General features: G+C 49.0%; 1 protein-coding gene across 3 annotated transcripts in view; it reads left to right on the top strand.

Moving 5' to 3' along the window:
* Positions 1-25,411, top strand: part of PITPNM3 (PITPNM family member 3) — a 97,585-nt gene that overhangs the window by 43,774 nt on the left and 28,400 nt on the right. The window contains exons 1-3 of one of the 3 annotated variants that reach the window (XM_053569396.1): positions 9,316-9,363; positions 19,573-19,651; positions 24,969-25,045. In XM_053569396.1, coding sequence (XP_053425371.1) covers positions 19,633-19,651; positions 24,969-25,045 — 96 coding nt within the window. In that variant the 5' untranslated portion in view covers positions 9,316-9,363; positions 19,573-19,632. Of the gene's footprint in view, positions 1-9,315; positions 9,364-19,572; positions 19,652-24,968; positions 25,046-25,411 lie in introns of those variants that run through there. The other 2 variants (XM_053569393.1, XM_053569395.1) reach the window with 2 other exon arrangements.

Here is a 25,411-nt window from a genome sequence, read left to right as displayed (position 1 = left end):
AGGAGTCATCTTGATTCTAATTCTCTAAGGAAGCACACAGCTGTCATTAACACTGTTCAAGTGAACTAGCCTCTTGCCAAATTCGTTTCTTAAAAATTGAGATCTAATTCACATGCTATAAAATCCGCCCTTTTTAAAAGCAGGCAATTTAGCAGTTTTAATGTATTCATGAAGTGATGCAATCATCACTGTTACCTAGTTCAAGAACATTTTCATTACCCCCCAAAGAACCCCTATGCCCATTAGCAATCATTTTCCATCCTCCTTCCTCTATCCTCTTTATTTCATAAAAGTGGAATCAAACAATATGTAGTCTCCTGTGTCTGACTTCTTTGTCTTAGCATAATTTCTTTGGGGGTCATCGAGGTTGCAGCATGAGTCTACCCTTCATTCTATTTTACGTCTAAATGTTATTTCATTCCATGGATCTATCCCATTTTATCCATTCATCATTTGATGGACATGTGAGTTTTTTCTACTTTTTGACTATTATGAATAATGCTGCCGTAAGTATTCATATGCAAGTTTTTGTGTAGATATGTTTTCATTTATCTTGTGTATATATCTAGAAATGGAATTGCTGTATCATATGGCAATTCTGTTTAACTTTTTGAAGAACTGCCAAATTCTTTTCCAAAGTAGCTGCACCACTTCCCATTCCCCCCAGTAATGTGAAAGGGTTCCAGATTCTCCACATTCTTGCCAACACTCGTTATCATCTGTCTTTTTGGTTATAGCCATCCTAGTAAGTGTGAAGTACTATCTCATTGCAGTTTTAATTTTCATTCCTTTAATGACTAATGATGTTAAACATCTTTTCATGAGTTTAGGAGACATTTGTTTATCTTCTTTGAAGAAATATCTATTCAAATCCTTTGGCCATTTTTATTTGGATTATTGAGTTGTGAGAGTTCTTGATATATTTTGGACACTAGATCCCTATCAGATCACACAAGTCCAATTTCTATATTTTTTCTTTTATTGTCTGTGCTTTTGGTGCCATATCTAAGAAATCATTGCCCAATCCAATGTCATAAAGATTCACCCCATGTTTTCTTTGAAAATTTTATAGTTTTGTCCCTTATGTTATAGTTAGGTCTTTGGTCTACTTTGAGTTAATTTTTGTGTGCGGTGTGAGGTAGGGGTTCATTTGCATGTGGAGAACCAGTTTTTCTAGCACCATTTATTGAAAAGACTAATCTTTCCACCATTGAATTGTGTTGGCACCTTTATCAAAAATCAGTGGATCATAGACATGATCAATAATCCCAGATATGGGTTAATTTCTGGACTCTCGATTCTATTCTTACCTATATATGCCAGGACGCCACACAGTATTAATGGCTGTATACCTGCAGGAAGTTTGAAATCAGGAAGTGGCAATCCACTAACATTATTCTTTTTTTGCAAGATTTTTTTTGACAGTTGTTTTTCATGCATTTCTATACAAATTTTAGGGGTAGCTTCTCAATTTCTACAGAAAAGCCAGCTGAGATTTTGCTAGGGATTGTATTGAATCTGTAGATTAATTTGGGGAGTATTGCCATCTTAATAATATTAGTTCCAATTTATAAAAATGAATGTCTTTATGCTTATTTAGGTCTTCTTTATTTTCTTTCAGTGATGTTTTGTAGTTTTCAGCATACATGCCTTGCACCTGTTTTCTTAAATTTATTCCTAAATATTTTATTCTTTTTGATGCTGTTGTAATTGGAATTATTTTCTTAATTTCATTTTTAGATTGTTCATTGAAAGTATATGGAAATACAATTGATTTTTGTATGTCACTCTTACATCCTACAAGCTTGTTGAGCTCATTTATTATTTTTATTTTGGGGGGGCGTCCTTAGGATTTTCTATGCCTAAGAATCACATCATCTCCAAATAGTTTTCCCCATTCCAATCTGGATACATTTTATTTCCTTTTCTTATGGATTTCCCCTGACTAGAGTCTCCAATATAATATTAAATAGAAATAGTGAGAGCAAACATCTTGTCCTGTTAGAAGGAAAGTTCTCAATCTTTCCCTGTTGAATATGATGTTTACTGTGGAGTTTTTTCTAGTTGTCCTTCATCTGGTTGAGGCTGTTTTCTCCTATTCCTAGTTTGTTGAATGTTTTTGCCGTAAACGGGTGTTGGGTTTTGCTAAATGCTTTTTCTTCATATCTATTGATATGCATCTGTGGTTTTAAAAAATCTATAATTCTAGCAATATAATGTATTACTTTGACTAATTTACATATGTTGAATAACCTTGCCTTCCTGTGATAAATTTTACTTGGTCCTTGGCAAATCTTGTCACATCACTAATCTTTTATGTTCAGAGTTTGCATATCTCCTCCAGAACAGTTTATACTAATAATCTATGAGCTGATACTTAAGGAACTATTTACAATCAGGTTTCTTCCTCTTGAAACAAACTTAGTGTCAGCAAGGTCACATTCTCATTGACAGGAAGGAAGCAGTCACCGCCTAGGTATCCCTGATCAATTTAATTTCTCTTCCTCCGCCTTTCCAGAGAGCTATTTTTTCCTACCATTCACCCACTAACTCTGGTTTATGCCCTTGTATCTAGGTGTATGTTTCCCAAAGAGTGGGTCCCTGGATGAACAACATTAACATCATTTGGGAACTAGTTAGAAATGTGAGTTTGGGGCCCTGCCCAGCCAAATGAATCAATCAAACTCTGGCAGTAGAGCTTGGAATCTGTTTTACCTAGTCCTGGGATTCTGATGTATACTAAAATTTGAGAATCACTAATGATTATGATACAAAGTTAGCCCAAGGAATCCATAGGTCCATTTCCCTGTACTTTCTTTCCTTCAGTCATCGAGTTTGATATCTTTCTTCAACATTGTTGGGTTTCCTCTATGATTTAGTAATATTCGTGTGTATTCTATTTCATAGAGCCTAACTCCGAGGGGTGTGAGATGCTCATTTACTGAAACCTGCTGTCATCTGATTATCGGGGAAGGTAGAAAGTGCTGGTGGGTGAGTTGAGGCAGTAGCTTCTGATTTATAACTCTTGGCTATTTTCAGCCTCCCAGGGTGTTCTTTCTCCCAAGCATTCATCCTTTCTCACACTTGGGGACTGGTGCCTTTGCTTGGCATAAGCAGCAGTCAGCAGAGGACCGGAGCACCTGGTTCCTTTACTATGGAAGCCCAGACAGATTGCAGATGCTCCCTTTGTTCCTGCATTTTCCACCTTGTGTTCCCTGTGAGCCACCTCCGTCACTGGCTACAGACCTTCCTTTGCAGGATTGAGGTTATAATATTCTCTGTCCTGGGCTGGCTTTATGGGCATTTGTCCTTTGCAGGCACTCAAGGCTCCACACATCAGAAGATCGCACACTTGATTTTTTGCTCTGCTGTTGCCATCTCAGAGTTCTTAATTCTTTTGAACAGAGGACTCCACATTTTCATTTTACATTGGGGTCTGAAAATTATGTAGCAGGCTTGCCTGCCTGCCTCCATCAGATCTCTCTGTCTTTTATCTTTTGGGACTGCCTCATAGTTTCTGGTCTTCTAAGGACACCCCTTCTTATTTTATAGTGCTGAGAAGGATCAATTCATATAAAAATAATTGATGTCATTTTCTAGTGATTTGGGAAGGAGAAAAAGACTAGATCATGTAGTCAATTTATCATCTCTATCAAGTCCTACTGGGATGCTTCTGAAATATAAATCCAATAAGCTCATTCTATGGAATTGGCAACTAGGTCTTCATTGCCTACAGAATGAAGTATATAAATCCCCCAGCATGGTATACAAGGCCATCCACAATTTGGTTCTACCCTTCCTTCTAACAATTATAAATTTCTAGGGTTAGTAAGTTTCCTGTCACTACAGGAATCAACAGCCTTGGAATAGCTACCATGCGAGACATTATAAAGGAGCTGTCAAGTCATTGCTAAGTCCTGTGATTTCAAGGGTATCTCTGACTCTGATATTCATGACTTCTAGCCAGTGCCCCCCATCCTCTTCCTTTCACTCCATGTTCTTGTCAAATGGTAAGAATGGCAAGGGGGCTGCTTATGGATCCTGGCTCTACTTGGAGATTTTTCTACCTCCTGACTCTGCCCGTGCTCTTCCCCTGATTTTATCTCCAGCTCACACAGTGCTTTACCTCCTGTCCCAGCCTAGGGCAGTCAGAGGCTCACATACATGTTGTGCACACAGACTGTACTTACTCTGGGTCAGACCCCATGCTGGGGACTCATGGATGACTCAGATGTGGACTCAGAATGGACCTGACTGGGGGCAGGGTAGTGGCAGCTCAATGGGCAAATTGCTGGAACCAGAGTGGGAACACAGTGTAGGGGGATTGTGGAGGAAGAGGAGCTGGAGCTGAGACATGAGGGCATTTGCCCAGGGCAGATCAGCAGGGCACAGCAGGACAAGGGAACAACAGGGGCAAAGGTGTGGAGGGAGGGGTGAGACAGGAGGGGATTTGGGAGACTTCAGAGCTTGTCTTGACTGAGGCTGGGTATGTGGCATCAGACTGGAGTGAGCTGTGGGGCTGGAAGTGGTCAAAGGGGTGGGAGGTTGTGGAGGAAAGGCAGGGGCAGAGAAGCTGGAGACAGAGGCCCTGAATGTGGCTGAAGAGTTAGGGCCTTTAGAATGATTATTCTGGAAGCCAACATGGAGGGTAACAGGAGGGGCTTGGGAATATGTAGGTGGTTGCAACAGGCCAGGTGGGAGGTGATAAGCCTGAATCATGACGTGCAGCCCAGCGGTGATCGGTGTTGGGGCATACCTCAAGCAGGGGGGAGTGCGAAGGCTTTTCCTCTTCATCCCTCCTTCAGGAGACAATTCCTCCAGCTGGTCCAGGCTTGAGCTCCCGGGGCCCAGCAAGGGCAGAGCTCAGTGCAAGGTCCAGACTCAGCTGCTCCTACCCTGCTCTGAGGGCATCTGCCCAGATGCTTTCCCATCTATGGGAAGGACAAATCCCAGTTTTCCTTTCCCAAGGAACTGTTTGTCTGAATTGCTCTCTCAGCAGCCCCCCGACTCCCCACTTAGAGGCAGGATGACTGTCCTGTTTGGGAAGTTTGTTACAAGGGCTTCTGTTCTTGGCTGCACATTTTGCTTCTCTTGCTCTCAGGGAGCTCCCAGTTTGTTGGAAGGGGGTTGGGAAGAGATTGGGAGGGGGTTGGGAAGAGATTGGGAGGGGGTTGGGAAGAGGAGTTACCCAATCATCCAGGAAACCATTAGAAGGGCATGGAGGTTTCTTTTGGAGGAGGTGGTATGGCTCCAACTCCTGGCTATGTGAGTCTGAGACAGGTGGGTTGGTGGGGCCCCATTCCTTCTGTGCGGCCAATCCTGTCTGCAGCGTGTCTGGCAGCTCCAGCCGAGGCAAGGCTCCTGGGCCCAGGGGCCCTGGGAAACTGCAGGTTAAGTGGGGTCTCATTTAGGAGGCGGCTGAGCCAGCTAGCTACACAGTTAGTTAATTTCCCTCATCCTGGGAGCCCCTTAATCAGGAAGCAGGTTCATAGCCAGCTCTGCATGGCTTCCAGAGAAGAGGGAGTCGGCTGGGCTCTGCCCCCAGCTGCCCAGGCCCTACATGTACCTCATCAAACAGTGGGCTCATTCTTGCCCAAGCTGCTGGCCTCGCCAGCCCCAGAACCCCTGGATGCCTAGCCCAGACCAGAAAAGGGGTTTTCTTCACTGTAGAGGGAAACTATGAAGACCTGGAGCGCCCAGTGCATCTCCTTAAGATTGCGGTGGCAAACACCTCCTTCTCCTCTCTGTCACCCCACTCCTCAGCCCCACTTGTCATAGTCTCCCTCTGCCTCCCCACCCCAGAAGCCCCTGATCTAGCAAGCCCCACACCAATGGGAGTGAGAGTGAGAGTTGAGGAGAGTGAGGTTGTGAGAAGAGACTTCTCCAGAGCTGGGGTATCCCTGGGACCAGATCTAAACCCTGGGAAAGTGGCTACATCCTGCTAATCCTCAGTTTCCTTAGCTGCTAATGGACCTTTGGCACACAGATGTGAAATCTCAGAGATTTCATGCATGGGAATGTGCCTACCTGCCAAGTACTGTCTCACAGCTCACATGGATGAGGCCAAACTCATGGTTGGCTTTGAGGAGTCCCCAGAGCTGGGCTCTGACCTCCTTTCCTGACGTCTCCCTTCTGCTTACCCATGTGAATCCTACACGCTCTTGTGTCAAGGGCACTTACCTCCTGGTCTCTCCCACCTCTGCACTCTGTGTCCCCGGCAACCCCAGCTCTTGTGGCTGTGCTCACTTCCCTATTACACATTCTCACCTCTGGAAATCCTGCCCAGGCTAAAAGGCATGTTTACTTTGGGGAATGAAAGTATTGAGTGGCATTGATACCTCATAAACGGTCTTGGTGAGCTGCTCCTGGCTGAGAACATGGAGGTGGAGACTCAGACCTGGCCTGTTCCTCAGGACTCCTCTCCCTTAGGGCCTGGCTCATGGTAGATGCCAAGAAACGTCAGAGGTGTTTGTGTCATGGTCGGAGCTTATGACTAGTGTTCCAAAGGGCCCTGAACGTGGAGTTGATTGCTCTGAACTCTGAATAAATGTTGTCTTTAAGTTTGTGTTTTATAAATGAACTGTGGTGGGACAGGGGACACGTATGGGGACTTGGAGTGTGGCTCATGGGTGGTGCTGCTCCCACTACCTCAAAGCCTCCCCCGGCAGGTTCTTGGCTTCCTGCTTTCCTGCCCACCCAGCTTCCTCCTCCCTGCCCTGCCCACGGGCAGCTGTTGTCTTCCCTCCCAGCAGGGGCCTGGGTGTGGCGGGTGGGGTTGGGGTCAGGTACTCACATCCCACTGCATCTGGGGGCAGGGCCACCATCCCCACCCTGGGCTGCCAGTGCCACAGCACATTCCAAGGGTGACTCAGAGGGAACAAGTCTCTTACCTCCTGTTGCATTTCAATGTGGAAGTTGCAATACTCTTGTCTAACCTGGATTGGGGCAGCAGGCCCAGGGAAAGGGTGGAGCCATGGCACAACTTTCCAGCTCCTTGGCATAGCACAGTGCCTGGGCTCAGTGGTTGGCAGGTGTGGTGGGACTGGGTGCTGGTGAGCCCTGCATGTGTGTGTGTGTCCGTGCACATGCCAAGCTGGGGAGCAGGGACTCTAGGGCTTATAAGCAGTCTCATGCAACCGGAGAGTATCCCTATACATGGGGAAGCATAGCAAATAACACCATGACAGGTCAAGAGAGTCCTCAGGAAAAGGGGAAACTTTATCTTTTAGTACCTTTGACTACATTTTTCCCCTTGCTTTTTGAATAAGGGCTTCTGCACTTCCTTTTTGCATTGGGCCCTCTTAATTATGTAGCTCATTTGGGGTTCAGTAGAAAAAGCAGGAGGTTTGGATTTGGGAGCGTTTGGAAGTCCCTTTGCCTCTCCATGCCTCAGTTTTACCCTCTGCAAGTGTGCTTCCCTCCCAGGGCCACGGTCTCTCATGCCTCTGCTTTTCCTTGGACTTGGCATTGTGTGCACATGGTCTCACTGGCTGTTTTCCTCTGCTCTCATGAAGCATGAATCTCCATCCTGCTGTGGACTTCCCTGAGCATCCTCAGTGAGAATGAATCTCTCCCCACTCCTTTCTCCTGCTTCTCACTGCACTGAGCCCTGTGCCTCTCTGCCCAGGACATTCTTGCCCCTTACTCACCTTGACTTACTCATCTCTGTATCCCCCATGGCCCCTAGCACAGGTGCTTGGCAGATAAAAGGTGTTTTTTGAATGCCTGTCTTAGTTTCTATGCTAGGCCCATTCTGCTAGGTGGCAGACTTCCAGGGGCCCCTGCTGTGCCTAACATGATGCCGGGCTTTGGTCTCCAACCCACATGTCAGATGCTTGCTCATTCCTTATCCCACCCACAGCTGGGGAGCAGTGCGGCCACCTCATCATGCTGGCCAGGGGACTGCTCTGTGAGGGTGCCCAGGCCTCTGTTCTTCCTCTGGGTCCTTTTTGGACATAGGCTCTGTCACACCCCTTGGACTGGGGACAGCTGTGAGCTGGCACCAGCATTAACCACTGATTCTGGGTCATGATGGGATCATGATGAAGACAAGAGACAAGGTCTTGAGCCAGTTCTTAGAAGTGAATAAATAAATAAAACAATAGTAAGAAAAACCCTTAGTTATTGAATGCTCTGTTATGTGCCTGACTGTGTTCCAAGGGCTTTACATATATGAATCATTTAATATTCACAATAGCCCGCTGAGGGAGGTACCCCTACTATCCTTATTTTATAGATCAGAAGACCATAGTCTGCAAGTGAAGGGACTGGCAATTTAAATGCAGGTATCTAACCAAAGACTTTCAGTACTTGAAGGTTCTTAGCATTGGATCCACACTGTCTGGTGGGATTCAGGACCAGAGAGGGAAAGTGATGTGCCTCAGGTCACACAGCAGGTCAGAGGGAGCCTAGAATGGAATCACAGAATCCAGACTCCAGCTGTATACTCTTCCCACTATCTCCTCCTGCCTTTCTTTGAGAGAGCCCAGGGGCTCTGATCCCAAGAAGAAGGACAGACTAGCATTCAGGTGACACGAGCTGTGAAGGCAGCTCCCGCAGGCAGAGGGCTGAGCAACAAGGTGATGGATACCAATGGATGGCACCTGGGAAGGTTTCCTGTGGGAGGCAGGGATGAAGTCAGGAAAGGAATCTACCAGACCCTGGATTGCTGGCTGAGGAGAAGGAGGACTTCCCTAGCCTGGAGCTGCTCTTGAGTCCTGCAGGGGAGAAAACCAGGCAGCCTGGTGCAGAGGAGAGTTCTGGGGTTCCCAGGGGAGGCCTGCAGGTGCCTTCTTTCCATGCCTTAGGGCCCTTCCTCAGAGAGCTAGTGCCTTGGGGAAGCTGCAGGCACATTTTCAGGGTGAGGGGGAACTCAGACTTGCCTGGGAAGCTCTGGTCGCGGTGAGGGTGAGGCACCTGGGAAGACTCTGAAGGAGATGCCTGGGAGGTGGTGGGACAGGGAACAAGCCTTAGGGGAGAGGGTGGCGCTGGAGATGGAGATTTGGCTGTGGTCATGAGGACGTGGAGGACAACATGGTGTTCAATGCTGACTCTCAGAGGAGAGAGTGAGGGTACAGAGGCGGCTCCTCCCTGTGAGCAGCTGCTTCCCAGAGGTGGGAGAAGAACAGGAGACAGAGAAAAAGGCAGAGGAGCCAGGTGTTCCCGCCCCAGCAGTGTGCCAGGCATGGTGTGAAGGGCCAAGGGCAGCGTCTGCACTGGGATAGGGCAGGTGGAGCAGCCACAGGGGCTCCCAGGAAGCACCGTGTCTGGGCAGCAGTGACAGGCCGTGCTCACATTTCTTTCCATTTTCTGCAGGAGAAAGCACTGCGCCGTGCACATCCAGCATCCTCCAGGAGAAGCAGCGTGAGTTCAGCCTGACCTCAGTGGAGTCTTTTCTTCCCCTTGGAACCCCTCTGGTTCAACGAGAGCCCAGAAGGGTGTAAGGTCCTCACCTGCAGGCAGGACCAGAGGGCCCAGGGTCTCTCATTTTGAGTTTGAGCCACTCTGCTCTGTGCCCCTGAGTTTGCCCCACACTAGGCAGCTCAGGTGTCAGGGCCAGAGTGAAGGGTGGGAGGTTGGTGGGCTGGGAGGTGAGCCCCGCAGAGCAGATGGGACCATGGAAAACCCACCTGGTGTGTGTCTTTGGCACCAGGACAGAGAGAGGAGGGTGGGAACAGGGAGCCAGCCCCCTGGTGCCTGGGATCATTGCCTTTGGGTGACACACCTTCTAGGATGGAGTCCTGGGGCCTGAGGTCAGAGGTACCCCATTCAAAGCTGCCCAGTGGGTCATGAACCTTAAAATCGCATCATGAAGAGGCTGTCTCTACGGAGCTGGGGGCCTGTGGTTTGGCTCGGGGGCCTCCCAAGTCCTTGTCATCTTCTTTGTCATACAGGCCTCTCTAGTTGCTTCTGCTTGTGTGTCCTCAGAGAGATGAGGCCAGGATTGGACCCAGGAGGGATGTGGGAAAGATGTGGCAGTGTGCTGACCCAGTCACCTCATCTTTCTCATGAGCAAGAACCCGTTCCCTAGATGTTCTGGGTGGAGGGCAGAGTTGGAGCCAGATGTCTTTGCTGTTGACCGTACTGAGTTTCCCACAAGGCAGGGGTCGGAGAGAGGAGTCTGTGTGTGTTTGGGGCTGGGGGTGTGCTTATAGCTTTCCTTACTTCTGCTCTTATGATCTGTGGTGGCCCTGTCAGTCCACTCTGCCCACCTTGTCCTCAGGCTCCGGGGCCCTTCCCACAAGTGCTTCCATCCCTCAATTGCCGTCCTGAGGTGGAGGGGTGCCCATAGCACCAGCCTTCCCACAGCCTGGGAGCCATCCCCGAGGACGGCACAGGCCTTCTCAGAAGAGAAAGTCTCTCTGTTTCTCATATTTTGTGGCGGTTCCTAGACAAAGCCCTTCAGGGGCTGGTAGTAATGACTGTCAGGAACACATCGAAGAAGGAGGGGTGGGGGCTGGTTTCTATCCTGAGTGTACCCACAGGTCTTTAACTTGGAGGTGACTGGGTGACCACGTGGAGAGGCCAATGCCATTGGAAGATTTTTAGTGCAGTTTCCAAGAGAAGGGGCCCCAGTACCACGGGGGCCTGAGGCTTGGTCAGGAGGCAGAGGGGTGAGGGTAAAGTCAGGCCCAATCTTTGCTGGGGTTTCTGTAGGAAAGGGAGTTGGGGAACAGCTTAGCATCTCCTAGCTTGAATGTTGAGGGCACTGGGCTGTACAGGTGAGCTCCCCTTCTCTGGAATCTAGCCCTGACTTAGGACAAGAGAAGTTTGGTTTGGTGGTTGGGGATATGGGTTTGGATTGGTTGGTTTGCATATGAAAGGTGCACTCGCAGCAGGGGAGTTGTTTGTGGTCTCTAGGAATTAGCCAGTCCTGGGAGGGACAGTCTCTCCAGGACCAGTAAGGCCCCCAAGAAATCAAAGCATCATAAAATAGAAAGTATGATCAGGAATGCAGGAGAGGAAAAGAGCCCAGATTGTTTCTTCTGGGCCCCTGGGAAGAGAAAACCACAGCACAAACCCCAAAGTGAAAAACTACCGCCACCTGACTTGGAGTCTGCCCCCACCATGCCCAACCACAGCTCTCTTCCACAGACACAGTTGAATTGGAGAGATGTTCAGTGTCTTCTGGACCTGGCTGGGAAAAAAACGTGTGATTAATGAGAGGCAGAGGTTCCCCTCGCCCGCCCTTGGTTGTAGATTTTAGTCAGAATTCTGTTGCTGAAGGCTGTCATCAAATTCTCCATAAGGACATTCTTGGTTAGTGAAAAATAATGGTAGACACACACAGAAGAATTTTATACCTGAAATGGTACCTCGGAGGTCGTCTAGGCCAGCGATTCCGGATATAAACCTAATGTTTTCAGCATGAGAAAAACAATAACGCAGTAATGTGTTTTTCCACAATGGTGGATGTATTCAATTGAGGGGATTGCTTTCCACATCATTCTACAATTATGTCCTGCCTACAATTTTTGGCATAAAAATACATTTTCTTTTATGAAATGATGGTGATGATGGATGGTGTCTGTTTATTTTTAATCCAAAATTGGCAAAATAAAAACCTGTGACCCAAATAAAAAAAAAAAAGAAGAAGAATAGCAATGCCTGACATTTATAACAGTGCTCTTCCACTTTAAGTACCACTCTGCGCACATTACCTTATTTAATAATTCCTACTGGTTTTTGAAAACTCACTAAATACAAATTGTGTGGTTGGTACAAATTGCCCTAGATCGGGAGTCAGAAATTCTTGGGGCGGGTGTTATAATATCTGGGATTAATATGTGATAAGGTCTGAGTTTGAACCTTAGTAGCTGTGACCTTTCCTTGTCACCCAGGCTGGAGTACAGTGGCCTAATCATAGCTTACTGCAGCTTTGAACTCTTGGACTTAGGGGATCCTCTTGCCTCAGCCCCCTGAGTAGCTGGGACTATAGGTGCACCACTATGCCTGGATAATTTTTTAAGAATTTATTGTACAGATGGGGTCTTGCTATGTTGCCCAGGCTGGTCTTGAACTCGTGGCCTTAGTGATCCTCCTGTCTTGGTCTCCCACAGTGCTAGGATTACAAGTCTGAGCCATGATGTCTGTTCACTGTGCTGTTTTGGGCAGGTTACTTAATGTCTCCGAGCTTTAGTACACTCAGTTGTGGAATGGTGGCCAAGTTGTCTAATTTCTAGACTCACTGAGGGTGTCAGAGATAACGCATGTGAGATGCCAAAATCTCACCTGGCATGTAGGAAGCATCCTATGGTCCTCAGTTGATACTGGCTTCTGCAGGAGCCTTGTTAACTGGAACACCTGGAGCATATGTGATGGATGAATTTTGTCATCCCATGGAACTCAGTCTCTTCTGTGCTCTCTTGGTCCTGTGACCGCCTCTGTTGCCATGTCACAGTGATGTTTCCCATGCCACACAGTCCCAAGAGATTCCTCCTGAGCTGGTCAGAGAGCACAAGGCCCTTGGACTTGTGAGAGTGGGGAAGGAGGCCTGCTTGGGCCTCGTAGCCGGTGTGCAGGAATAAGGTTGCAAGGCCTTATCTGCAGTGGCCTGGAATCCTTCCTCCTTTGTGGCTGCCAGACAGCCCCAGCCTTCATCCTGCAGTTGGACAGATGGCCTGGCAGCCTGCCACCACTGGCGTGTGCTGGTCATTTGAAACCAGACTGGAGGACGCCCAGGGAGCCATTGTGCGTGGCGGCTGGGAGGGGCTTGGAGGATAGAGAGGGCTTTGCAGTGGGGGCTGGGGACCTGGGTCACCTCCCACCCACTTGCTCTGCCGTCTCAGTCCTGCCTGTGGCCCAGTCTGCTGTCCCATCTGCACACGGGATCCCTCCTGGATCTGACGTTCAGGCCTCTTTGCTCCTGCTGCCTCCCTATCCACATCTCTTTCTGTTTCTGCCTTGTTCACACTGTTCCCTTAGCTCAGCGATCATTTACCCAGTGCTTCCAACATGCCTGCCTTGGTGTGATTGGGCCCTTGGGGAACTTACGTCTTCCTATTGAACCTCATCCTGTCCTTCCACCCAAGCCTGGGGGTCCTTCTGGACTCTCCATCCAGAGTCAAATTGGCCTCTCTCAGCACATCCCTCCTCCCACAGATCTCTCAGCCTCACTGGCTCCTCTCCATCCCCACCCTCCTCTGGCCAAGGCCCTGTTGTCCGTCTCTCCTGTACCTCACATTCTGGCCTTGCTGGCTCCAGTCTCGCCCACTCCATCTCGCCCTCTGGAGTGTCAGGGAGACCTTTACGGGGGGCCAGCCTGGTGCGCACAGCTGCTGCCTCCCTTCCCGTGGCGCCTCTCCACTGGAGGGCGAGCCTTGCTTCTGGACAGCCCATCTGCCCCCTTCCCCCTCCTCAGTCACCTTGCGCGCTTTCCTTCCACACTGCCTCTGGGAGGAGCACGGACACTGTCAGCACAGGTTTTCCATGGGCAAATTGTGAAGCCTGAGCGTTCTATCCATCCTGTGGAGGGGACAGAGGCAGCTACTCGGTAGCAGGCTGTGGGAAGGACTGGGGTCCCCTGGGACCCAGCACCTTTGGCCTCTGTCATGGCTGCCTGGATCAACTGTGTGTGATGAATCCACTGAGCCAGGCCCACCCTTCCTGCCGTGACCTACCATCTCCATAGAAGAGGCTGAGGGTGGAGTGTTGGCACAGTGGGGCTGTAACTCCTCTCCCTCTGCCCATGTCCACCCAGCTCTGACTAATGAGAGAAGGGGTGGCCTCTCCCAGGAGACCCCCAGCTGCCTCACCTCTCCCTCCCTCTTCCTTCCAGTCCCAGCAGCTGCATGGGGTGCAGGACAGGAAACAGAGATGGAGAGGAGGCTTCCTCGACCTCACTCCCATGCAGACCCCACGACAGGATGACCCACCTGTTGTGGCCTTTGGAGTTGGACCCAGCCCGTGTGGAGTACCATAAAGGCCTGGCACATGTGATCCAAACCCTTGCCACTCTCAATGTCTTTCCCAGGGTCTGGCATCATCTACAGAGCCAGGAGCAGCAGGTGGCTGTCCTGGGTAGAGGGAAAGTCTACCCATGGCCACGTCTGCTCTTTAGAACAGGGTGCTGAGAGGGACTCTAGACTTCCCCTCATCTGTAGACCAAAACCTGACAATCCTGCTCCTCAGTGATCATTTATGTTCATGCTACTCTGAGCTTCTGACGTAGCCACCAAATGAACATGGATTTGTCCCTGGCTGGGTCCTGACTCCAGCCCCGGTTGAGGACTGAGCTCAGATTCCTTGGCTTAGAGAGAGATGAGGATGGCTCAGCATCACCCCTCCCCATCATAGGGATATGATTTGACCCTGCTGCCTTGGGTCAGTGACCAAAGCCCAGACCAGCCACCAAGGGGCTTCCTTGCTGAATACCCTCAACTTGTGGCCTCCCCAGGTGGACCCCCCACATGGCATGATGCACAAAACCCCTTGCCCACAGATGGCCTCCCCACTCCTGTCTGGTAACTGGTGTCTTTTCCTGGCCTGTGTGGGCAGCTTGCTGAGCACAGCTGCAGATGGCTATATTTAGCTGGCTTTAATGAGCTCAGGGTGGCAGACGTCCGCGTTGGGAGCACTTTTCTTGCATGTAGGCTTATGCTTGGCATGATTCCTTCTCATGTGTGTGTGTACCCTGGCATTTGTGTATGTGTGTTAGCATGCATGCCAGTGCAAGGGTGCATTCATTTACATGAGAATGAATGTGTCTGCACACTTAGCAACTCCGTCTGTGCAGCATCTGTACTTTGCAGGGGACATGTGCAGCTTCTGACACTTATAGGGGTGCAAAATAGGAACACATCATTACTTCATTCACCCGTTTGTTTATCAAATATTTAATAAGCACCTTTATATGCCGACACCAAGACAGTCTTTTGGGGAACAAAATAAACTCAGTCCCAGCTCTTAAAGATCTTAAGTCTGAGAGGTGGAGGAGGGACGACAATAACCAAATAGCCATAAAATTTGAAGTATGAGTGTTAGTCCCAGGAAAGAAAGGTTCGTGGTCCTTCAGGGGTAGTAAGGGTGGGAGGCCCCAGGGAGGAAGGAATACTGAAGTTTCTGTAGAAAACACCTGGTCACAGGAGGCAGGCTGGGCAGGAGTTCTGGGGTGAAAGGGGAAAATGACATGTTTGAAAACTGTCAAAAAGGCCCATGAGATTGAGTTCAGAGAAGGAGAGGAGGCAGAAGGTGGGGGCTTGGTCTGATGAGGAGGAGGGGTGTTGTGGGAGGAGGTGGTGAGATTTTCATAGAGCATTTGGACTGAATCTGTGATTTCAATCTATTCCAGCAGGAAACGGAAACTCACACAAACAGCTTGGTGGGTGGAGGCTTAGTAGAGGGATTTGATTTACAGGTGAATGAGATTTTAAGGAGACAAAGAAAGTGCAAGGGCTGTATCCTGGGTCCCTTCCCACCCCTCCAGGTAGCTGCAGACAAAGCCCACTTCAGCATCAGCTAGGGCTTCCAGCAGAGAAACACCCTATGGGGACGCCCCCCAACTCCCCTACCCTGCACAGCGGCTGCCTCCTGCTACCCATCCTCCTGCAGGTGCCTTCTGCTGGCCAAGCCCACCAGGGGGAGCCTCAGAGAGTGGGCAGTGTGGGTCTGGGGGCCAGTGGAGAGCCCACAGCACAGTCACTGACTTCCACCCACGTGGAAGGATCTCCCTTTCCTTTCCCAACTTGATTTTGCCTCTACATATACACCCAGCTTTGCTGGTGACAGATTCTCCCTCTGTGATTCCTGGGGCTTCTTTCCTCATTCTCTGGCCATTGTCCCAAAGCCCCCATGTGTCTTCCATAACAGTCTTCTAGGGGGATAATGTGTGTGTGTGTGTCTGTGCACACATGTGCAGGGAGCTATCTGTCTGCACTGGTGACTTGGTGCCCTGGAACCCAGCCTGGTGGGCCTTTTTGTCCCCCTCTGTAGCTCCTGGCTGAGGGTCCAGGCTCTCTGGGGAATGGGATGGCCAGCCTTCCTATGCTGTTCTATATCCCCTGCAGCTGCCAGGCCACCCCAGAGGTCTCTGTCCTCTCCTCAGCCTGGGCCAGTGTGAGGGGGATCTCTTTTTAGCCTGAGGGAATCTCTGTCTCCTCAAATCCTTTCCTCCTGGGTAAAAAAGAGCTTTTGGAACAAAAGCCAAGAATCTCTGCAGCAAACCTTCCCTGAGGCAAAGAAACCAAAGCAGGGAGAAAATACAAATTAGTATCTCAAAAAAAAAAAATAAATAAATAAAATAATAAAATAAAATAAAAAAAGTCACCCCGTTGCATGTGTTTTAAAAAAATGCTTATTTTTAATCTGTCTTTTGAGTAGGTAGCACATGTACACGGTATAAAATGCCTCCTTCTCCTGTCCTCCAGCACACTCAGTCCTCCTCAGAAGCAAAGATTATGACTAGTTTCCTATATTCCATTTCAGAGCTATTCTCTGCATACGTGAACATATCCATAAATGCTCATTTATATATAATATATATAGCACACCCCTACACAGATGGGAGCACATAGTGCCTTCCATCCTGCACCTTGCTTTCCTCAGATCCTGATACTGTATTCTGATTATCTTTTTAGCTCAGTACACTTACAGGAGAGTCATTCTTTGCAATGGGTATATCCCCTTTCATTGTGGCGTAATTTATTTAACTTGGTGGATATAGAGATTGCTTCCTGTACTTGCCGTTAGAAGCAGTGCAGCTAAGGTTATCGTTGCACATATGTCATTTTGCACATGGACTTGAAATTGCTAGGCCCAGGGCATTTTGTATTTTGGATGACATTGCCAGATTGCCTTCCACAGGGGTTATCCTGGTCTTCACTCTCCCCACAATGAATGAAGAGGGCCTACTTTCCCACACCCTGGCCCACACACCGGTGTTAATAATTGCCAATCAGTTATGGGGCATTGTGATTTTAGCACTTGAGCCCAGGAGTTTGAGATGGCAGGGAGCTGTGATGATGCTACTGCACTCTAGCCCAGGTGACAGAGCTGGACTCTGAATTAAACAAGCGGTGGGGGAGTGGGGGGGAGAGAAGAAAGAAAGGGAAACTATTGCTAATCGGAGAGGTGAAAAGAAAGCATTGTAGGGTAATTTCCATGAGCCTTCCTCTAGTTTAAGACTGTAAGGTTGAGCACGTTTTTGTATGTGTAAGAGCCATTCCCAGCCTGTTTGCTGGAAGCTACACACACTTTGCAGAGATCACTGTGCAGGAGTGTGTGGGGTGTAGTACACTGTGGCATTCCTTTGTGTGTGTGCCAACTTCTAGGCAGGGCCAGGGCAGACTTGACAGGGAATCCTTAGGGAGTAGAATAGTCTCTTTCTGAATGTTTTCCTCTCTGCCAGGGGTCACTCTGAGGGGGCAGGGCTGTGCTGGTGAAGGCATTAGAAAGAGCAAAGAGACCCTCCCTTTCTTATTCCCCTCCTTCAGAAGGATGGAAGAGCCCCTGGACTGATGACCTGTGTTCAAATCTCCACCCCTTCACTTACATCCTGAGAAAAATTACTTAACTTTTCTAATCCTCAGTTTTCTCATTTGTTAAATGGGGCAAGCACCCCTGACCTCATAGGAGGAATGTGAAGATTGTCTGAGACCCTAGATGAGGACTAGAAACTCAAGACAAGTCTTAGGAGCGTTGCATTTATTACAGGGAAGACTGCAAGAGATACCAGGGCTACAAGAGATGTCAAGTCCTTCCAGCATCACTGTGTAGCAGCAGCAAGGTTTTCTTGGGCTTGTGTATCTGGGAACTTCTCTGGGCCTGATTCAAGAGGGTGACATTCTGATCTGTGGTGGGTTGCCTCCAGGGGAGTTGCTCCTCGGAACCAACTCGTGCTCTCTTGGGGGTGTCCTGTGGAAGCCTCACTGGCACGTAGAAAGTTTGAACACACAACTTTGGCCTCAAGGCCAGATGAATACAGGCAAATGAGATTGGATTCTGACTCTAAAAGGGTTAAGGACTCACAGGAAGGACCTCAGCCTCCAGATCTACTCCCAACCCTGGGTGAAAATTCCCTCCCAGCACCCCTGTTAAGTGGCCACTTATATAACTTGCTTGCGTAAGCTCAGTGAAGGAGCACACCCTGTCTCCAGGCCAGCACAGGTCACTTTTGAACTGTTGTAAATATTCCCTAACTTATGCTAAAACTTGCAAGGACTCTCCAGAAGCCACATCCGGCCCTATTCATGCTGGTTTTACCCTCTGCACTCTTGACCCAAACATGGCTCAGCATGGATTTTGGGGCAGCCACCATAACCCCTTGAGCCTGCTGTGCTACAGGCTGGGCCCTTGAACTCTAGACCACTTTCTATACCTTTCCTGCCCTAGGTGTGCCCTCAAAGGAGCCTGAGCTTCAGGAGCAGGACAGGGATGACCCAACCGCAATTTGAACTGTGATCTGTGGTTTGTGTGACCTCAGAGGTTGAGAACTAGTTTTTGCAGTCCCATTACCCTGACTCAGGCTGGTTGAGCCTTTGGTCACATGACTTGGCTTACTCCCATGACATAGGTCTTTGTCATGTGACCTGGTCATGGTAATGTGATCTGGTCTTGGTCATGTGATCATAGGGGGTTGAGAGATCCCTGAAGTTCATCTTGGTATTTTCGTCCTGACGCAAGTCTGGGCAATAACCAATAAGGTGGGAATCAGCAAGTGATGTCAAGTTAGTTTTTTAACCCAAATGCTGAGTCTTAATTCTCTCATCATGTTTCACAGCTATTCTTTCCTTTTATAAGCATTTCTTTTCCTTTTATATTCCTTCATTAGCCTGTCAGCTCCCAGAGGGCAGGAGATTTTTCCTTTTTTTTTTTTTGTAGCATTTGCACATACTAAAGAAGGGGATCGTGGCTGGTTTTTAAATGTTCTTTTTGTAATTATGACACGTGTTTTTGTTGTTTAGCCAATAGATGTACTAATAGCTTTAAATTAAAAGAAATATGGGTTCACTAGAGAAAAATTAGAAAATAGAGAAAAATAGAAAGTAAAAATTAAAAGCAGCAACAACACCACCACCACAAAAAACCGTGATTCCAGCACCCAGAGAAAATAACTGTAAACATTTCGGTGTGTTTCCTTCTAATAAAAGTCCCAAGCTTTCCCCCACCCTCCAGACTAGATTGTGTTTTCACAGAGCTGGAATGTGGGGGCCTGCAGAGGAGGGTAGCCTTGAGTCTGGCTGGTGGACAAAGTCAGTGGCTCAGGGACTGCCTAGGGTCAGAGGTGGACTGGAGTAAAGAAGTGGGGTTCTAGGCCTCCCAGCTTACTTTAACCAGAGCTGGTCCACTTTTATTTTTGCAAATCGGGCTCCTGAGGAAGATTTCATTCCCTGTTTTCAAAAAGTTTTAAAACCTTCACAAGAGGGTGCACTGTTTGCCCTGATTCATGCTTTTGGGTATGGGTCCCCATTTCTGGCTTTGGACCAGCCAGAAATATGTGAACTACACCTTCTGTGTGGTCACCTAAGGGCCAGGGTAGGCCTTCATTCATGAGCCCACGTTCCTTGAGCTGCTATAGTGAAAGCTGTGGGTTCCTGAAAGGGTTTGTCATTCTGCCTATGTGTCCCCCCTCCCCAGGTGCCCTAAACCCTTGATGTTCCCGCGAGTTCCCAGGCCAGTGACCCTACTCCATGTGCAATGGGGTGGGGTTGGCAAGGTACGTGCCAAGCAAATCTATCAGGGCTCTAGGGACCACTGCTACCTTTTCTGAGGGCCCTGAAAACATTTGTTCATTAATTTGCACCGGAACTTGCCTGGAAATTAAAACCAAGCTTCCTAGTTAGGAATTGACCACTCTGAAAATACAGGTGACATTTGCCACCTGCAGTTTTAGTTCTTTTTCCTCTTTCCATGGCCCCTCAAAGTGACTCCACGATTGTGTCTTTAGGGTCCTAGGGCCTAGTTCTGCTAGGTGGGGAGGCAAGCACTCACAGAGGGCACTTGTGCCTGGACTAACTCTTCTGAGGAAATGTAGGCAAACCCCTTCATTTTATGAGGGTGCGGAGAGGGTTCTACCATTACCCTCTGTCTAGTGTCTCATCCTAGGACTCTTCCCATGGCTTGTCTCCTCCTGTATAAGTGTGTCATGAGGGTTACCTGGGGGTTTGGGGCTGTAGTCTGAGCCCCCCACGTATTACTGAACAAGGCTCAAATTTTTCTTAGATAACTTCCAGGTGTATCTCCCGAATCCTATGTCAGAACAAAACAGCAGAGCCATTGGGTTTATGCAGAATATGTTTACGTTTCTGCCCATACGTGTGCTTACGTGAGTTCACAGAGGATTAGATACTTTTTCAGATACTTCTCAGGACGTGACAAATGGTCTGGAGCTGCACCCAGCTCTGTTCTGTTGACCTGAGGGGGTGACTCAGGGAGGTCGGGAGTGACTGTTAAGGATGTAGCAAAATATTGAGTTTTCAGCTTTAGCCAGGCCCCTCTCCCCGCTAGAATCTACCCCTTGTGGGCCCCAGCAGCTGGTGGTAAGAGAGATGGAGACAGCTGGACTCTCTAGCCAAACTGGGGTGATGCTTTGCTTAAGGCACCAAGTGTGTGGGTGATGACCTTGGCTTTTGTATCAAGAGCAGTATGGTTCATCGGTAATTAGAAGGGATGATTACAATTTGTGCCTTTCCAAGGCTGTGATTAAGCAAAAAATAGGCTCCATTCTTTAGCAGGCAGGAGGAGCCCTGGTGGGCTGGGTGGGCCATAGTCCTGGTGCTGGGGTGGGCAGGGTGCTGGGAGCAGGCACTGTGGTAGCTGGCCTGCCTCAAAACCTGCACAAAACATTGTCACAAAAACAGCTGTAGGTTCACCAGCCCTAAATCTGGGCATGGCAGGGACCCAGCCTGTGCAAACAGAAATTAACAGGAAATGGAAAGAAATGGACAGCCTGATGGTAAGTTCCTGGGGTTCCTGGTAGGTGGCTTCCTACCACCTAGGATCCCCTGCCAGCAGCTCTTATCACCAGAAGCTCTGGGCAAGCCTCTAGAGGTAGAATTATAAAGCCCAGGCCAGGGTGTTCTAGGATTCCCAGAGGTTCCCATATACCAGTTCCCCTGGGTACTTTCAAGAAATGTGCTTCTCGGTGGATGATACTTCCCCAAACCTGATTTCTCCTGGGAGTTTAACTGCACAGAAATGTCTCACAGGCTGCATGTATCCTGAGATCTTCACTTCCAAAGTGAAATGCAATGCTAGGCCTGGAAAGCTGATAAATCCTGCTCTCAAGGAGCCCAAAGTCTGGTGAGGAAACAGATAAATCACCTTACAGCAATAAGCCAGGCCCAGCTCAGCATGCTGTGGGATAACCATCTTTGCCTAGGTGGATCTGAGAAGGTGTTCTAGAGGAGGCAGCAGTTGAGCAGGGTTTTGCAGGACAAGTAGGAGTTTGCTGGTCTGCAAAGAGAGGAAGGGCTTACCATGCAAAGGGCTGAGCATGAGAAAACACAAAGAGGAGTGAAAGAGTTGTGTCCTGTAAGTGGATCAGAGCCAGTGGGCTCAATTATTGGTGCTAGGAATGTCCAGCTCTCAGCAGAGCAGAGCACTGTAGGCAAGGCAGCTTCAGGCTGCCTTTCTGCTCGTCCACAGAGGCCTCTGCTAAAACCGGAGATGTGCCTTCCTCTGGGGTAACTCTGGCCCTGTCAGTCAACTCTCAAGAGGGCAGACTCTAGATCTGGCAGGCTAGGTCTCCCTTTTTCAACTTTCCACAGCAAAGCATTTCTGGCTTTTGTGCATTGAAAGGAAGCAAGGCTCTGTCCTCAGTGTAGGAGGCGAGACTCTTCCCTCTTGCTAGGAGGAGTGAGGGATGTTGAGGACAAGCCTGTCCAACCTCTGGCCTGTAGCTTCCATGCCCACTGAGCCAGGAACTGGCTTAGCATCATTTGTGGCTGGGATGCAGCACGTGTCCATCAATTTGATGCCCAGAACTTCACATGCGCCCCTAGGGAGCTGACTCCAGGTAGACCAAGGATGTGGGTGCTCCTCAGTCTGTGGAATCAGTGAGGGTGCTGGGATCCTGTCCCCACCTAACAGAGGGAATGGTGCCTAGGAGACAGCAGGACCCTCATGTCTTCCCTGAAACTTATTTATAGCCTTGCCATGGTAATTTATGGCAATCACAGCATTTAATCCTGTAATCACACTGCAAGCAGGCACCGAGCCCAGCGAGGCCGGGGAGCATGCCAAGGCTTGGGAGGGATTTGGCGGCAGGGCAGGCAAGTGTGGAGGTGGCAATGTCCCCATCAGCCCCATTTTGTCAGCTGTGGCCCTGGCTCTGTGCCCCAAGATACCCTGGTAATAACAATAACAATGGCAGCTAACACGTACATAGTATAACACTTCCTGAATGTTCCACGCCCTATTCTAAGCCCTTCGTGTATAGGAACTCATGCCCTGTTCTAAGCCCTTTATAAATATATGGACTCATTTCCCCTCTTTGTCACCCCATGAGGTAGTTGCCATTATTATCCCCATATTCCAGATGAGGAAACCGAGGCACAGGTCACACAGCTCCTAAGAGCCAAGGTTTGAACTGAGGCATTCTGGCTCCAAAGTCCGTGGCTTTAACCACACCCCTCACAGCCCTCAGGGTGAGGGACCTCCCAGGCTCCACACTGACAGCTTCAGCTGTGCCCATGCTCCTGGTTCCTCTGGCTGACCTGTCTCAGAGCCATGCACCAGGCTGCATGTACCATGAGAAGTATGGATGCTTGTCTTGGGAAGCCACACTTGGCCTCCCTCGCAGGCACTCACTTTCCCGCCTGGCACTAATTCAAGTGGTGGAAAGAGGTCTGGTGGGGGCAGACTTGGATTTTAATTTTTAAGGTCCCTGGGGCAATTGATGTAGGCTGTTAGAGCCTCAGTCTGCTCATCTGGAAAGTGGGGCCCAAAACATGATCGTCCAAACTCAGAGAATAATGGTGGGGACGGGATTATACAGGTAAAATACTCGATGCCTGGGACTTAAGTACTTAACGCAACTGACGCATTACTGTAGTCTGGGATTATCCTCCTGCCCTGAGGGCAGGGCCCAGGTCCCGCTAGACCCAGGGCAAGCTGCCTAAACCACAGGAAGGAGCATTATCGGTGTCAGGCAGAGTCAGACCTCAGGACAAGGTTTTCTTTTTCCTCCTAAAAGCTGACTCCTCCACCATTTAGGAAACAATTTTCTGTCTGTGTGGACAGCATCTCAGGGCTCACAAGGCAGTTACCCTTCAACCAGGGTTGTGTCTGCAAGGGCAGAATATGTCTGCAATTCAGAAATGTACTTTCCTGCTGAGAAAGCTGCTTGTTTGGAATTCTTTGTAGATATGCCCTCCTGTGGGGTGGTATTGGCTGAGGTTGCCCAGAAAGCCCCCAGAAGAACCCTCCCAGATGTGACTGAGTGGGGAGCAGCAGGCTATGGTGGGGTGGGCCAGGTGGGTCGGAAAGGTCTGTCCTCATCTAGAACGGACTGCGACTTGAAGAGAGAAGTGACTTCCTCCTCATTGAAGGTCAACGGCTGGCTCAGCCTAGCTGTGGGTTCTGGCTACACACAGAAAATGGTCTCCATCTCATGGAGGAGGAAGGAGTGAAGCCAAAGTCAGCTTGATGGAAGTAAGGATTCCTCAAGGTGGCAAGCATCATTTGGGTGGTGCAGAGCCACTGTTACATGTCTTTGAGTCCAATGTCATGATATGTAGTAGTGTAAGTATTAGATCAGGATTGGCAAACTTTTCTGTACAGGGCCAGCTACTGAATATTTTTAGCTTTGTGGGCTCTAAGGTCTCTGTTGCAGCTACTCTGCTGCTGTGGCACAAAAGCACCCAGAGACAGTATGCGAGGAATGAGCTTGTCTGTGTTCCAATAAAACTTTATTAACAAAAACAGGTGGTGGGCCAGATTTAGTCCATGGCTATGGATTGCTGACCTTCCTAGACCAATGAGTGCTCAAGGAGGGCTGGGAGCCTAATTTCCTGGAGGAGGAGCTGTTCAGCCCAGGCAGCTGAGAGGAGCAGCAGCCAGCTTCATCCTAAAGCTTGTCCGTGATGCCAAGTGTCGCTCCAAATGCTGGTCCTGCAATTCAAGGCCTTCCTACCTCTCTGAATGCTTCAGTCAGATGTTTAAATAAATATATATGTATTTATCTAGCTGTGTTAGTCAGGGTTCTCTAGAGAAACAGAACCAATAGGCTATATATAGATATATAAAAAGAGATTCATTGTGGGACATTGGCTCCCACAATTATGGAGGCTAAGAAATCCCATGGTCTGCTGTCTGGCAGCAGGAGACCCAGGAAACCTGGTGCAGTGATTCCAGTTCAGGCCTAGCATCAAGAATGCTGATGTGTGAGGGCAGGGGGTAGATAGATGGTCTGACCTTGAAAAGAAAGAGTGAATTCTCCCTCCTACCTCCTTTTTGTTCTGTTCAAGCCCTACCATCTTGCCCACCTACACTGAGGGGGGCGGATCCTCTTTACTCAGATGACAGATTCAACCTCTTCTGGAAACATCTCACAGATACACCCAGAAATAATGTTTTACCAGCAAGTTGGGTATCCTTTACCCCAGTCAAGTTAAACACGTCAAATTAATCATTATGACAGGTCTTTAGTTCTCAGAGGGAAGCCCAAATTACTGTCCATCACTGGAAGTGGAAGTCATCAGACAGCGCTCACACTGCGGCTGCTGTTACTGGTGAAGAACAGTGGTTTCCTTGAAGCAAAGCAGGAAATTTCCTTCCTAGGACGCTCTTCCTTGTCTAGGGACAGCCTCAATGGTGGCCACACTCTGCTGTTCTTCTTTTCCTTAGGACAGAGAGTTTCATGTTATGTTGGTTTCAAGGCATGGGGCTGGACAGGGTGGCTCTCCCTAGCTCCAGACTGTAATTTTAACTCCCCTAGAAGCCCAGGGCTCCCTCCTGGCACCTGTGCCCCTCCTTCAGTTGTTGTAGTGGGAGCCTAGAGATGCTGAGTCCTCCCTCCTTCCCCCCTACAGGAGAGTTGTACCGGGTTTCCTTGAGGAGACAACGGTTCCCAGCCCAGGGAAGCATCGAGATCCATGAAGACAGCGAGGTGGGTCAGGTTTCTGAGGGTGCCCGGGCCTGCCCCATGGTCAAGAATGTAGAAAGAGCCTTAGGGGGATGGCAGACAGATGCCTGGTTTCCTTCCAGCTCTTCATTTGACTTGCTGTATGACTCTGGACAGGCCTCTGTCCTTCTCTGGGCTTTGGGTTCCCATATGAACAAGAAAGACCTCTTGGGACCTTTCCTGTCCTCACGTACATCAAGGGTCTTGCCCTCTTTACAGGCATCTGGCGTCACATGGAGGGTGGGGGGTTAGGGCTGTAGAATTCCTTGGCTTGGAGCTGTGAGGCAGGCGGGGCTGGGTCCCTGCTTCCCCAGCCTTGGTCTCTCTCTGTGTGTGTGTCCTGTGTGCCTC

This window comes from Nycticebus coucang, chromosome 18 (genome assembly GCF_027406575.1).
Source record: "Nycticebus coucang isolate mNycCou1 chromosome 18, mNycCou1.pri, whole genome shotgun sequence".
Taxonomy (NCBI): Eukaryota; Metazoa; Chordata; class Mammalia; order Primates; family Lorisidae; genus Nycticebus; species Nycticebus coucang.
Note: the sequence above shows the minus strand (reverse complement) of the source record. Positions and strands in the feature narration are given on the sequence as shown.